The 11,617-nt window shown below is 46.7% G+C and overlaps 1 protein-coding gene across 6 annotated transcripts in view; it reads left to right on the top strand.

Moving 5' to 3' along the window:
- The window catches only part of KIAA0232 (KIAA0232 ortholog), an 88,282-nt gene extending 83,620 nt beyond the window's left edge, over positions 1–4,662 (top strand). For 4 of the 6 annotated variants that reach the window (XM_032254130.1, XM_032254129.1, XM_032254128.1 and 1 more), the window contains 2 exons: positions 8–105; positions 3,520–4,662. In XM_032254130.1, coding sequence (XP_032110021.1) covers positions 8–105; positions 3,520–3,699 — 278 coding nt within the window. In that variant the 3' untranslated portion in view covers positions 3,700–4,662. The remainder of the gene's footprint in view (positions 1–7; positions 106–3,519) is intronic. The other 2 variants (XM_032254134.1, XM_032254133.1) reach the window with 1 other exon arrangement.
- The last annotated feature ends 6,955 nt before the right edge of the window (positions 4,663–11,617 follow it).

Here is an 11,617-nt window from a genome sequence, read left to right as displayed (position 1 = left end):
GATTAAGAATGTTATACAAATGCCAAGGGAGAGAATGGTATAGAAGAATATCCAGATGTTAAAGAAATACCCAGTAATGAAGAACGTCTGTTAGATTTTAATAGGGTAAGTGGACTGTCCTCCTCCTTATTATTAACTTAAAAACGGCCACCACCTCCACTTGTCACTCTAGTCAAAAACCTGGGAGTCATGTGAGTGGACCCACCTCTCCCAGGAACCAGCCAGGTTTGTGGGTGCAGACATCCTCTTCTCTGGCCTTTGGTTTGGGTCTGCACCAGCCCCGCTAACCCCCTTGACTGTTGACCGACAGCACTTCCTGAAGAATCCCCAGCCCTCTCCCCAGTCCTGGCTCCGCTCTCCTGCCAGAGGGCATTCTGTTAAAAATGCAGAGCTGACCCTGTTGCTCCTCGGTGGGCACTCTTCATTTTTTTTGTTTGTTTACCTATTAAGTGATGAGAAACCTAACCTTTCCATCTTTCAAAGTACACCGCGAGGCAGCCTTTCCAGCATGCTTTTTGCCGCTGTCCTGGCAGAACGACCCCGCCCCTCCCGTGTCCTTGCTGTGCTCTGTGTACAGCTCTTCTTGTTGCAGCCAGAGCCTTGAGCTGCGTTGGATTTCTGCATGTCTGCCTCTTCCACAAGCCTGTGGGCACCGTGAAGGCGGGTGCAGGGCTTGTGCCTGGTTTAGTCTAGTCTCAGACCCTCCCCAGTTGACCAGGTCGGCAGGCAAATGAACCTAAGGAAAATTCTTTTTCTTTAGTGTGGATTGTCAGTGTATTAGAGTTCTGCAGAGGGACAGAACTAATAAGATAGATAGATATATAAAGGGGAGCTTATTAAGTATTAACTTACACGATCACAAGGCCCCCCAATAGGCCATCTGCAAGCTGGGGAGTGAGGAGAGCCAGTCTGAGTCCCAAAACTGAAGAACTTGGAGTTCGATGTTCGAGGGCAGGTACCTTCCAGCACGGGAGAAAGATGTCGGCTGCGAGGCCAGGCCCGTCTCGCCTTTTCACGTTCTCTGCCTGCTTTTTCTAGCCAAGCTGGCAGCTGATTAGATGGTACCCACCCAGATTAAGGGTGGGTCTCCCTTTCCCAGCCCACTGACTCAAATGTTAATCTCCTTGGGCAACACCCTCACGGACACACCCAGGATCAATACTTTGCATCCTTCAACCCAATCAAGTTGACACTCAATATTAACCATCACAAGTCCACCCCTTATCAACTTGAACCCATACACATCTGAGAATATATATAATCTTCAAATAAAGACAATAATGTCATAATTATACCTAACATAACACAACTATCCTTCGTTATTGAAACAAATCAATCCCCAACCCAAATACTACTACATAAAGTTAACAGTACTTAAATACTGATATGAAGTCAATAAATCTTACGTCAGCTGGCCGCAGTGACTCATGCCTGTAATCGCAATACTTTGGGAGGCTGAGATAGGCAGATTACCTGAGGTCAGGGGTTCGAGACCAGCCTGGCCAACATGATGAAACCCTGTCTCTATTAAAAATACAAAAATTAGCCTGGTGTGGTGTTGCACACCTGTAATCCCAGCTACTCAGGAGGCTGAGGCAGGAGAATCACTTGAACCTGGGAGGCAGAGGTTGCAGTGAGCTGAGATCACACCCCTGCACTTCAGCCTGGGCTACAGAGCGAGACTCCGTCTTAAATAAATAAATAAATAAATAAATAAATAAATAAATACTTATGGCACATGACAAAGGAAAAAATAAAATGAGATTTTCCTAGTATAAGTGTATATATGCACAAACTTGTTTAACAAAAGGAGGAAATACTCATGACAATTACAGTCCTCATTTCTACAGTTGATCATGTGGTCGTAGCTGGTATTGGTGATGACCTTCTCCTCCCACCCATTCTGTATTCCCTTTGCCTTCAGCAGGTACCTCAGCAGGTTGTGTGTGTGTGTTCCCCCCCCACCCCCCGCAGTGGAGTGACCCAAACCTTCATTCCTGAACCGTCTGGGCCACTTGTAGTCCTGCCTGGAGTGGGCTGTTGTGGTTTCTCATTGACGTTAATCACAGGGCATGTGATGAAGTTGACACCCAGTGTTAACTGTCACAATTAGTGTTCATTCAAGTCCTGTGAGAACTGTCTTAAGCACCCTGTAGCACTGTCCACATCCTGCTGCCCACTGACCTGTCTGGCTCCACACATTGAGGCAGATGTTTGAGGCCCCCATCAGCTCTCTCCTCAGTGAATAGTTCACATCAGCCTCGAACCCCAAACCAAGAAGTTCCTCAGTCCCCGCTCTCATCTTCCACACACAGTCCACCTGCCAGTCCTATTCCACCTCCCAGCCACTTCACATCCTCACACTTCTCTTCCTCCATCATTACCACTGTTCAAACTACTGTCCCTGCTCCCGAACAGCTGCCATGGTCTTTTCATTTTCCTTCCTGCTTCCGCCATTCTTCTCCAGCCATCTCTCCATGCTGCAGACAGAATGACCTCACCAGCAGTCTCTTGTTGAGTCCTCACAGCTACCCTGTGAACTAGGTGCTGTTGTCACGCCTGCTTTGCAGAATAGGAAACTGAAGCACAAAAAGATCAAGCGCCCAGCATCTGAGGTCAAAGAGCCACATATTAAGTGTGGACCTGAACTCTGAACCTCAGCAGTCTGGCTCTGGAATCCATACTCCTAACCATGATGTTGCTTTGCTATTGCATTTGAGACAGATTCAGACTCCCTGCCATGGCTCTACAGCTCTGTATTTTTGCCCCTACCTGCCTTTGACCTCATCTGCCTCTGCTCTCCCCTTACCAACTATGTGGCTTTTCTGTGCTCCTGCCTCAGGGGTTCTCAACCAGGGACAATGCTGCCATTTGGAAATAGGGTGGGAGTGCCGCTAGTTACCATGCCAGGAGTGAGACGAGCTTTGGTGATGACTGTGACTGGGGAGGAGCTACCGCTGCATCTAGTGTCCTGGGGTCCACAGTTGCCAACCATCTGGTGTAGGGGCACAATCCCACACAGCAGTGTTGGCACCTCTGTATCCTGTCTTCTCAGCTGAGCAGGTCTCTTCTCAAAAGAACCACCTTCCCAACCATGCCCATGTGCAGTGCTCCCTCCCCATCTGTGCTGTACCACTACAACCCGGAGCGTGTTGGTTTGCTCACTCCTCTCCCCAGCGGGCACGGCATGGCCCTTCCACTGCTGGGGTGCCTATGCCCAGTTCCTGGTGTGTAGCAGGTACTCAGAGACTTTTGAAAATGAAAGAGTTCTTTCTCCTACCCTAACATAACTAACATTTTGTCCAAGTGGCTAAACGTGTGGAATTAGGATTTTGGATCCTTAATGGATCAGAGAGGAGAGGCCGTTTTGCTCTCAAACAGTGGAACTCTGCATTTCTGTAACTCTACAGGAAAACACCAATGATTTATTTCTTCTCTGCATATAAATAAAGAATATCTCAGCCTTTTCAAAAAAAAAAAAAGATCTTTTTGATCTGTTCAAAATTGTTTTAATCTTAGGTGTCTTCTGTTTATGAAGCAAGATGTACAGGAGAGAGAAACTCTGGAGCAAAGTCAGATGGCTTCCGCAGAAAGACGTGCTCCAGCGCCAGCTCCACCTCGGAAGAGACAGGCTCAGAAGGCGGAGGCGAGTGGGTGGGCCCTAGTGAAGAGGAGCTCTTTTCTCGAACTCATCTCTAAACCTGCAAAGTAGTACAAATTACTGTTTAAAAATGATATGTGATGGAAAATTACTCTTCTGTGAGACCTGTTAATCTAAAACAACAACTTAGGTTTCCTCTTCAATTAACTGATTCAGATCGGTAATCATTATCTTTCTCTTCTTGCTTATTTTAGAGTTGAGGACAGCTATCCTGTTAAAGATTTTTTTTTTCCCAGCTGTTAAATTCTTGGCTATTTGAAATAGACTAGATTGTGTTGTCAAATCAAGAATGGGTGTGCATGTGCTTGTCTTAGAAGTATCACTGCTTTTTGCATCTTAACTGCAGTTAATTTTCCTTCTGACTGCAGTTATATCACTATGACCTTATTAGCATTGCAGTGTCAACAACCACTTCTGCTCTTCAGAGACTTCAGCTTTGGAGCATTTAGGCTTTGTTCTCTAAGAACTGGGATATCCATTCTTACCCTGCAGTGGCTCAGTGCCTTTCTGAAGGCGAGAGGGAAGCGTGGGTGACTCAGCTGTGGTCTCCATTCAGTCAAATCTCATGTACATTTGAAATAGGAACCACAAGGGTGTGCTTTTAGAGACTTACAAAATACTGTGTTTTCTATCTTAGGATTTTTTTTTCCCCTAAAGTATCATGGAAGATACTATGGCTTGTGACTTTCTTGCTAACTAAAGAAGCCAAGGATTTGGGGTGTGGGATCGTATGAGGCACAGTGGGGTTAGGGTATATGCTCTTACCTGTATGACTGTTCTCATACTGCAGTTTCATTTCCACCAAAGTCCCGTGCAGGGTTCTTTGTGGTGAGTGTTACGTATGCAGTAAGGACCTTAGTTGCATATTGTTATTTTCTGGTGACCTGTGTTGAACTGAAGCCCCCAAAACTTGAAGTTGTGAATATTTGACATGCAATAAAGGCCACCTCATCACCCAGAGAAATCTTGGGCTGCTGCAGCTAGCTGCTCCTTGGCTGTGATGTAGTATAGCTTCAATCTCATTTTGTGTTTGAGAGAATGTTCTGGGCAAGTTCTGTGTGTGGTGGGTTGGTGTGGGTAGAGTCATGAGTTTTCCACATCCCTGTGTGGTTGCTGTGCTGATTGTCCTCCATGTGACTGGCTTCCAGCTCTCCTCGGTGAGCCTGGGAGAGCTGGCACATCTTGTGAGTGGACTGCCACTCCATGGGACTGGCTTCCAGCTCTCCCTGGTGAGCCAGGGAGCCGGTGCATCTTGAGTCGTGTCTGGGCACGATGATCCTCTCCTCTAGCTGTCACGGCATTGTGCAGCAGGCTGAAGCCAGGAGGAGCAATATTTGCAAAACCTAAACAGTTTAAATTGTTTTTCTTTTTTTCTTTTTTAACCAACTCATTATTTGAAAAACAAAAAGCAAAACACCACCACCACCACCACCGAATCTGTGAAATCAATGTGGCAAGTCTGGAACGTCAGGAATGGCAGGAAAGTCTCATATGGGCTAGACAGCTTCACCAGTAATTTTGGCAGACAGTAAACACACATGTTTTATTAGCTGGGAGCTGAACTGGCTGTGGAATCTATGATTTGCTTTGAACATTTGGGTTTTGTTGCCGTTTTCTTAATTGATAACACAGAAAGTACCATCAAAGACTGTGGAGTGGCTGAGGTTCTGTGTGTCCTCACTGAGAGAGACCTGGGGTGCCCGCCGGGTTGATCTTACCACGTTAGGATTTATTTTTATACAAATCTTTTGACACTTTAAGGTGGGTTTGTGTGTGTGTATGTGTGTGTGTGTGTGTGTGTGTGTGTGTGTGTGCATGTGTAAGGTTTTATGTTGCTGTTATTTATTTACGAACTTCAGATACGTTTTTATGTATTTTTCATTCTTCTGGAGCTTCCTAAAAATTGATAAGCATCTGCACTGAAATTTAACAGCAAAGGTAAAAAGGATTGAAAGTTGCAAATTCCTCATATCATTGTAGTGAGGATTATTCTAGAAATTGTTGCTTGTGTAGCAAAGACCAAATAAATAGATTTCAGACACCACCTTGAGCACAGTTGATTTTGGACAGCTGCTGATGATTAGGAACGGGCTCCAGGTGGCCCAGGTGCAGACCTCCTCAGACATGGATGAGGAGACGCAGCACCTTCCACAGGGGAATGGGACGGATTCGAAGTGAGCAAAGGGATTCACAAATTGTGTATTTATTTGTTTTCATAGTTAAGTAGCTGAAGCTCAGAGGCTTTCAGCAACAAAGATAAAGTGTGGTTTTTTTTAGTTTTGTGAATGGATGATCACAAAGAAAAAGCATCTTTAAAAAGTTGGCAAACGCTGAAACGCACTGTGGTATGAAGCGCATTGCATATCCATAGCACTGAAGTATCAGTTTCCATTCCTGGGCTGAGATTTTTTCCCCGTGGTTGTATTGTTCTGATTTCACGTACACCAGAGTAACTGATTTTTTTTTTTTTTTCTTGTGGAGTTAACACCGAATAAAAATTTTAAAAAAGAGTTTGTTGTTTTTATTTCTCATAGCGAGGATTCTTTTGTAAAGAACTCCGGCTTCCTTCTACTCATGGGCATCAGTGGAAGAGCAAGTGCCCAGTTTACTGTTGTTACATTTGTTCTAGACGGAGGTCCTTTAGCACTCCCTGCAGGCACTGCTGAAAACGTGCAGCTTTGCTAATGAAGAAAGTGGATGGGGCCTACTGAGAAATGAGTGGGCCCTCCCCACCTCACCCCCAGCACACATGGGGGCTACTACCTGAGTCTGCAAAACACACAGCATTTTTGTCCATAGATGGTAGACAAAGCTCAATCGTTTCGTTTCCTTCTGGGGAAAAAAATAAATCTTTATATATGTTAATATGATTGATATTCATTGTGGGGGAAAAAAATCAGTGTGTTTTTAAAGAAGTATAGGGGAAAAGGAAAACTCATGTACTTCTGTCACTGTGAGACACTGACTGCTAACATTTGTGCAGAGCCCTTTCCAGGCATCTGAATGGTATATATGAATCATACACAGAGCAATTGACATCAGAGTGTACTATACTTGTTCTTCTATAACATCAGAAATAGGTTTCTACACAGGTGTCTTTTCATATCAGGAATTATAGAACTACGTAATTATTTTTACAGCTGTATTATGTAGATTTAACAGGTTCCTCATTGATAAAACAATTCTTTTTGGTTGTTTATTCAGCATCTGAATAATGTTTCTGTGGACATCTGTAAACATATATGAGGGGACTTTTAAAAGTTCATGGAAAATGGAATTAAAAGAAAAATCAAAAAATATAAACTTTATTTCTCAACATAAGCTCCATCGAGTTTAAGATACTTTTGTAAGCCGTAATACCATACTACCAACCATATAGTCTATCCCCAAAGAACTGAGGGTCCTGGAAATGGATCCATGTCAGTGCAGCCTCCACGTTGTTAATGAGGAAAAATGGGTGCCCTTGGTAGATTTTTAAGATTAGGAAACAAAAAATCAGCAGGAGCCAAATCAGGACTGTAAGGTGGATGCCTCGTGACTTCCCATCGAAACTCTTGGAAAGTTGCCCTCGTTTGATGGAGCAAGAGCACTGCCATGGTGGAAAAGGACTCTGGGAAACTTTCCCAGGCATTGTGCTGCTAGCTTTGGCTAACTTTCACAAAGCACTTGGAATAAGCAGGTGTTACCATTCTTTGGTCATCTAGAAAGTCACCACACACACGGTGCCTTGAGCATCCCAGAAAACTGTTGTCTGACCTCTGCTTTGGACCCGTCTGCATTTGCTGTGACGGCACCCCTCCCACATCTCGGGAGCCAGTGCTGTGATTGTGCTTTGTCTTCAGGATTGTGCTGGTAAAGCCGTGGTACATCTCCTGTTACAGTTCTCAGAGGAAATGCTTTAGGATCTTTATTTCTCTTGTTTCAAATTTCCCTTGAAAGCTCTGCTCCTGTCTCCAGCTGAGCGGGGTGCAGCGGTTTGAGAGCCATTGAGTGGCAAGTTTGCTCATCGATCATTTTTCAGTCAGATAGTGTAAGCCGAACCACCTGAGGTGTCTATGGTGTTGGCTGTTGTTTCTGCTGTTAATCATTGGTCCTCTGATTCAGGCAAGAATCAGATTAATTTTTATCTCACAAATTGATGAGGAGGTCTTATCTTCATCATTGTCTCGTCCTTCTTAAAACAAGTTACCCATTTGCAAACCTCTGATTTTGGTTGGGGGGCGAGGGCGTTGTCCCCGTACGTTTTTTGGTAAGAAATTGATTTTCACCATTCTTCCACCCAAGCGTCACCAGAACTTTGATGTCTGATCGTGCTTCCATTTTTAGCAGAATTCATGTCGCTCTGATAGGTGCTCTTTTCACTGTCATGCCCTTCTTAGTGCCTCAGACGAGATCTTGTCCAGACATGTTATAACAAGTTAGTACAAGTTTATTTTCCTGCAAGAAAATTTTGAACTTTGTGCATAGCGCTTTTTTGGAGACAGTCTCCCTCTGTCCCCCAGGCTGGAGTGCAGTAGCATGATCACTGTAATCTCAAACTTCCCTAATAGCTGAGACTAGAAGCACATGCCATCACGCCCAGTTCATTTTTAAACTTACTGTAGGATCAGAGTCTGCCTGTGTTGCCCAGGCTGCTCTCAGATGCTTGGCCTCAATCCATCCTTCCCACCTCAACCTCCTAAAGCACTGGGATTGTAGGACTGAGCCACTGCGGCTGTCAATAGCACAGGTCATAGCTGGCCCACCACCCCAATACCTTTTGTTTTTGAGACAGAAATTCACTCTCGTTGCCCAGGCTGGAGTGCAGTGGCGTGCTCTCAGCTTATCCTAACCTCTGCCTCTTACTTAGGTTCAAGTGATTCTCCTGCCTCAGCCTCCTGAGTAGCTGGGATTACAGGCATGTGCCACCACACCTGGCTAATTTTGTATTTTTAGTAGAGATGGGTTTTCTCCATGTTGGTCAGGCTGGTCTTGAACTGCCAACCTCAGGTGATCCGCCCACCTTGGCCTCCCAAAGTGCTGGGATCACACCACCGCACCCAGCTCCCAATACCATTTTTAAAGCCCTTACCCACTAATTTGAAGGAGTGCAGTGGTGTGATCTTGACTCACTGCAGCCTCCATCTCCTGGAGCTCAAGCTGTCCTCCCATTTCAGAAGAGGAAATCTGACATCACAAACTCCACGGGGTGTGATGAACAACCCCGGGTGTTTTTAGAACGACCCTGGGGCGGAGTGTAAAGGCCTCTATGCCTGTTTCACTTAAAGTGCTCTGGCCTTTGTCCATGTGACCGCTGCTGCTGCTGCTGCAGTACAGATGCCACCCTGGCAGGTTTGCTACACATGCCATGAGTGGCTATGGCAGTGCCCAGGAGGCCTGCATCTACCAGCAGTCCAGGAACAGAAAGGAAGCTCCTGCCCCTGGTTCCTCTTAAAAGCAGCCAGTGAGATGGCGTCACAAGCTGAGCACTGCTGTGAACAGATTGGGAAATCAGCTGCTGTTTCAGAGCCCACTGCTAGTCTTACGTCACTGTGTGTTTAATTTCATTTTCAGGGACAGTTGCCTTAATGGTCAAGCTGGTACTGACGCTGTCCCCAAACCAACGTTTGGTTGGTGTTGGCATTGTCTGTGCTAATCATCCTAACGGCCGATACTGAGGGCCTACTGGCTGCCATGCATTCTAAGTACTCTGAGTGTTAACTAGCCACCCTGTGAGGCAGCTACAGCTGCCCAATTTTATAGATGAGGAAACTGAGGCACAGTGGGGCATTAGGCACTTGCAGTCTCATACCTGGTGGGTGCTGGAGCCCGGATTCACCTTGGGCACTGACTACAGAGTCCATTTAACACTGAAACCTCCATCTCACGAAATCCCACTAATTGTAAATTACGTATTATCGCTGGGCACGGTGGCTCATGCCTGTAATTCCAGCAATTTGAGAGGCCAAGAGGGGCGGATCACCTGAGGTCAGGAGTTTGAGACCAACCTGGCCAACATGGTGAAACCCCCATCTCCACTAAAAATACAAAAATCAGCCGGACATAATGGCTGTTGCCTATAATCCCAGCTACTCGGGAGGCTGAGGCAGGAGAATCACATGAACCTGGGAGGTGGAGGTTTCAGTAAGCCAAGATTGTGTCATTGCACTCCAGCCTGGGCAACAAGAGCGAAACTCTGTCTCAAAAAAAATAAACAAATAAATAAATTAGCCAGGCATAATGGTGAGCGCCTGTAATCCCAGCTACTTTGGGAGGCTGAGGCAGGAGAATCGCTTGAACCCAGGAGGCGGAGGTTGTGGTGATCTTGAGATTGCGCCTCTGCACTCCAGCCCGAGCAACAGAGCAAGACTCCATCTCAAAAAAAACCCAGTTATGTATTATCTGGGTACTTGAGGGAGTCCTGCTGTGTCAGCCCTGGCCGTGTACCCTTGGGCGAGTTACTCAGTCGGGCACCTTGGTATCTTTAGATGTAAATGGAGATAACTATTGGACCGTTATCCTAAGAGCTGGTTGTGAACATGAAATAGTCCATCTGCATACATGCTAGAGTGCAAACCAAACGTACCCGAGACGTTTGGTACGTACCTGAGATCTCCATCAACTGAGAGTTGTATTTTGCTAAGGTTAAGGACACACCCGAGAGGTCTGTGCCTTTCTCCAAAGATGATCTTGAGGGCGTCAGTCTTTAAAGGGGAAAAGCGGGCTGGAGGAGACAGATGGGGAGGGTGTGGTCACATGACTGAATGTTGGGTGAGAAAAGGCGCAGTTAGGGGAGTAGTCAGTCAGATGCCAGTACTCAGCAAATCCTCACTTTACAGAAGATGCAGTGAACATAGAGTAGCTGCCTGTGGAGATAGCTGGCTTTTTTTTTTTTTTTTTTTTTTGACAGGATCTGACGCTTACCCAGGATGGAGTGCAGTGGTGTGATCTTGATCTTGGCTCACTGCAGGCCTCAGCCTCCCAAGTAGCTGGGACCACAGGTGTGCGCCATCACACCTGGCTAATTTTTGTATTTTTTTGTAGAGACAGGGTTTCACCACATTGCCCAGGCTGGTCTTGAACTTCTGGGCTCAAGCGATGCTTCCGCTTCGGCCTCTCAAAGTGCTGGGATTACAGGCGCGAGCCACTGTGCCTGGCCTGTCTGGCCCTTTAGCTATCTGCTGAGGAACATAAGGAAACGCAGCGTCTTGCATGCCAACCTTCTCAGCTTTTTCCTTTTAGCACAGTGAATTATGGTCCCAAGTTTTTATTTTCCTTTCACACTGGACACACAAAAAAGCAAAAACAGAAATGCAGAGAAGCTGCAGCACCAAGCCCAGAACGAAGGGGAAAAATCACACCTTTGCAGGCTGCCGCTCACTTCCTGCCCCTCCCCTGTGCTATCAAAGCGCTTTACAGGCCCTCGTTGGGTCTGTAGCTCCAGGCCTGCGAGGTCAGTGGAGCCGTCCGCCCGGGTCAACAGGGGTCGGCAGGGGTCAGGCCCCGCAGAGGCCATTCATCCGAGTGCCGACCACAGTGCTGTCACCATCTCAATCTGAAGGGAGATCACATTATCCCTTCGAGACAGGAAACCAACTCCTTCGGCTGTCCCTGGCTCCCAGTGGTGGCTGAGCCAGAGAGCAGGCGCCAAGGCAGCAGCAGAGCCAAGTATGCCCACCGTGGCCGAGGGCGCTGGCTGCCATGCCCATCAGGGAAGATGGTGGTGTGAGGGTCCTGGCCTTGTGGTGAGGGGGCAGGCACACGGTCTGCCACTTCTATCACAGTCTAGAGGTGGGGAAGACCCCACCCTCTGGCCCTGTCACAGCGGGGACAGTGACCCTTCCCTTCCAGGTGAGGCCACATTTTGAGGCTGACGAGCACATGAAAGATTGGTCCTCGGCAGTGCTAAGGCCAGGAGCCCCTGATATGTGAGTTTGTGTGGAATGTTGCCCCTGAGGAGGGGTGACAGGAAGAGCC

The sequence above is a fragment of the Sapajus apella genome, unplaced genomic scaffold, assembly GCF_009761245.1.
Source record: "Sapajus apella isolate SASKATOON/1434 unplaced genomic scaffold, GSC_monkey_1.0 scaffold85, whole genome shotgun sequence".
Taxonomy (NCBI): Eukaryota; Metazoa; Chordata; class Mammalia; order Primates; family Cebidae; genus Sapajus; species Sapajus apella.
The sequence above is the reverse complement of the archived record's forward strand: the minus strand, read 5'-3'. Positions and strand labels throughout refer to the sequence as shown.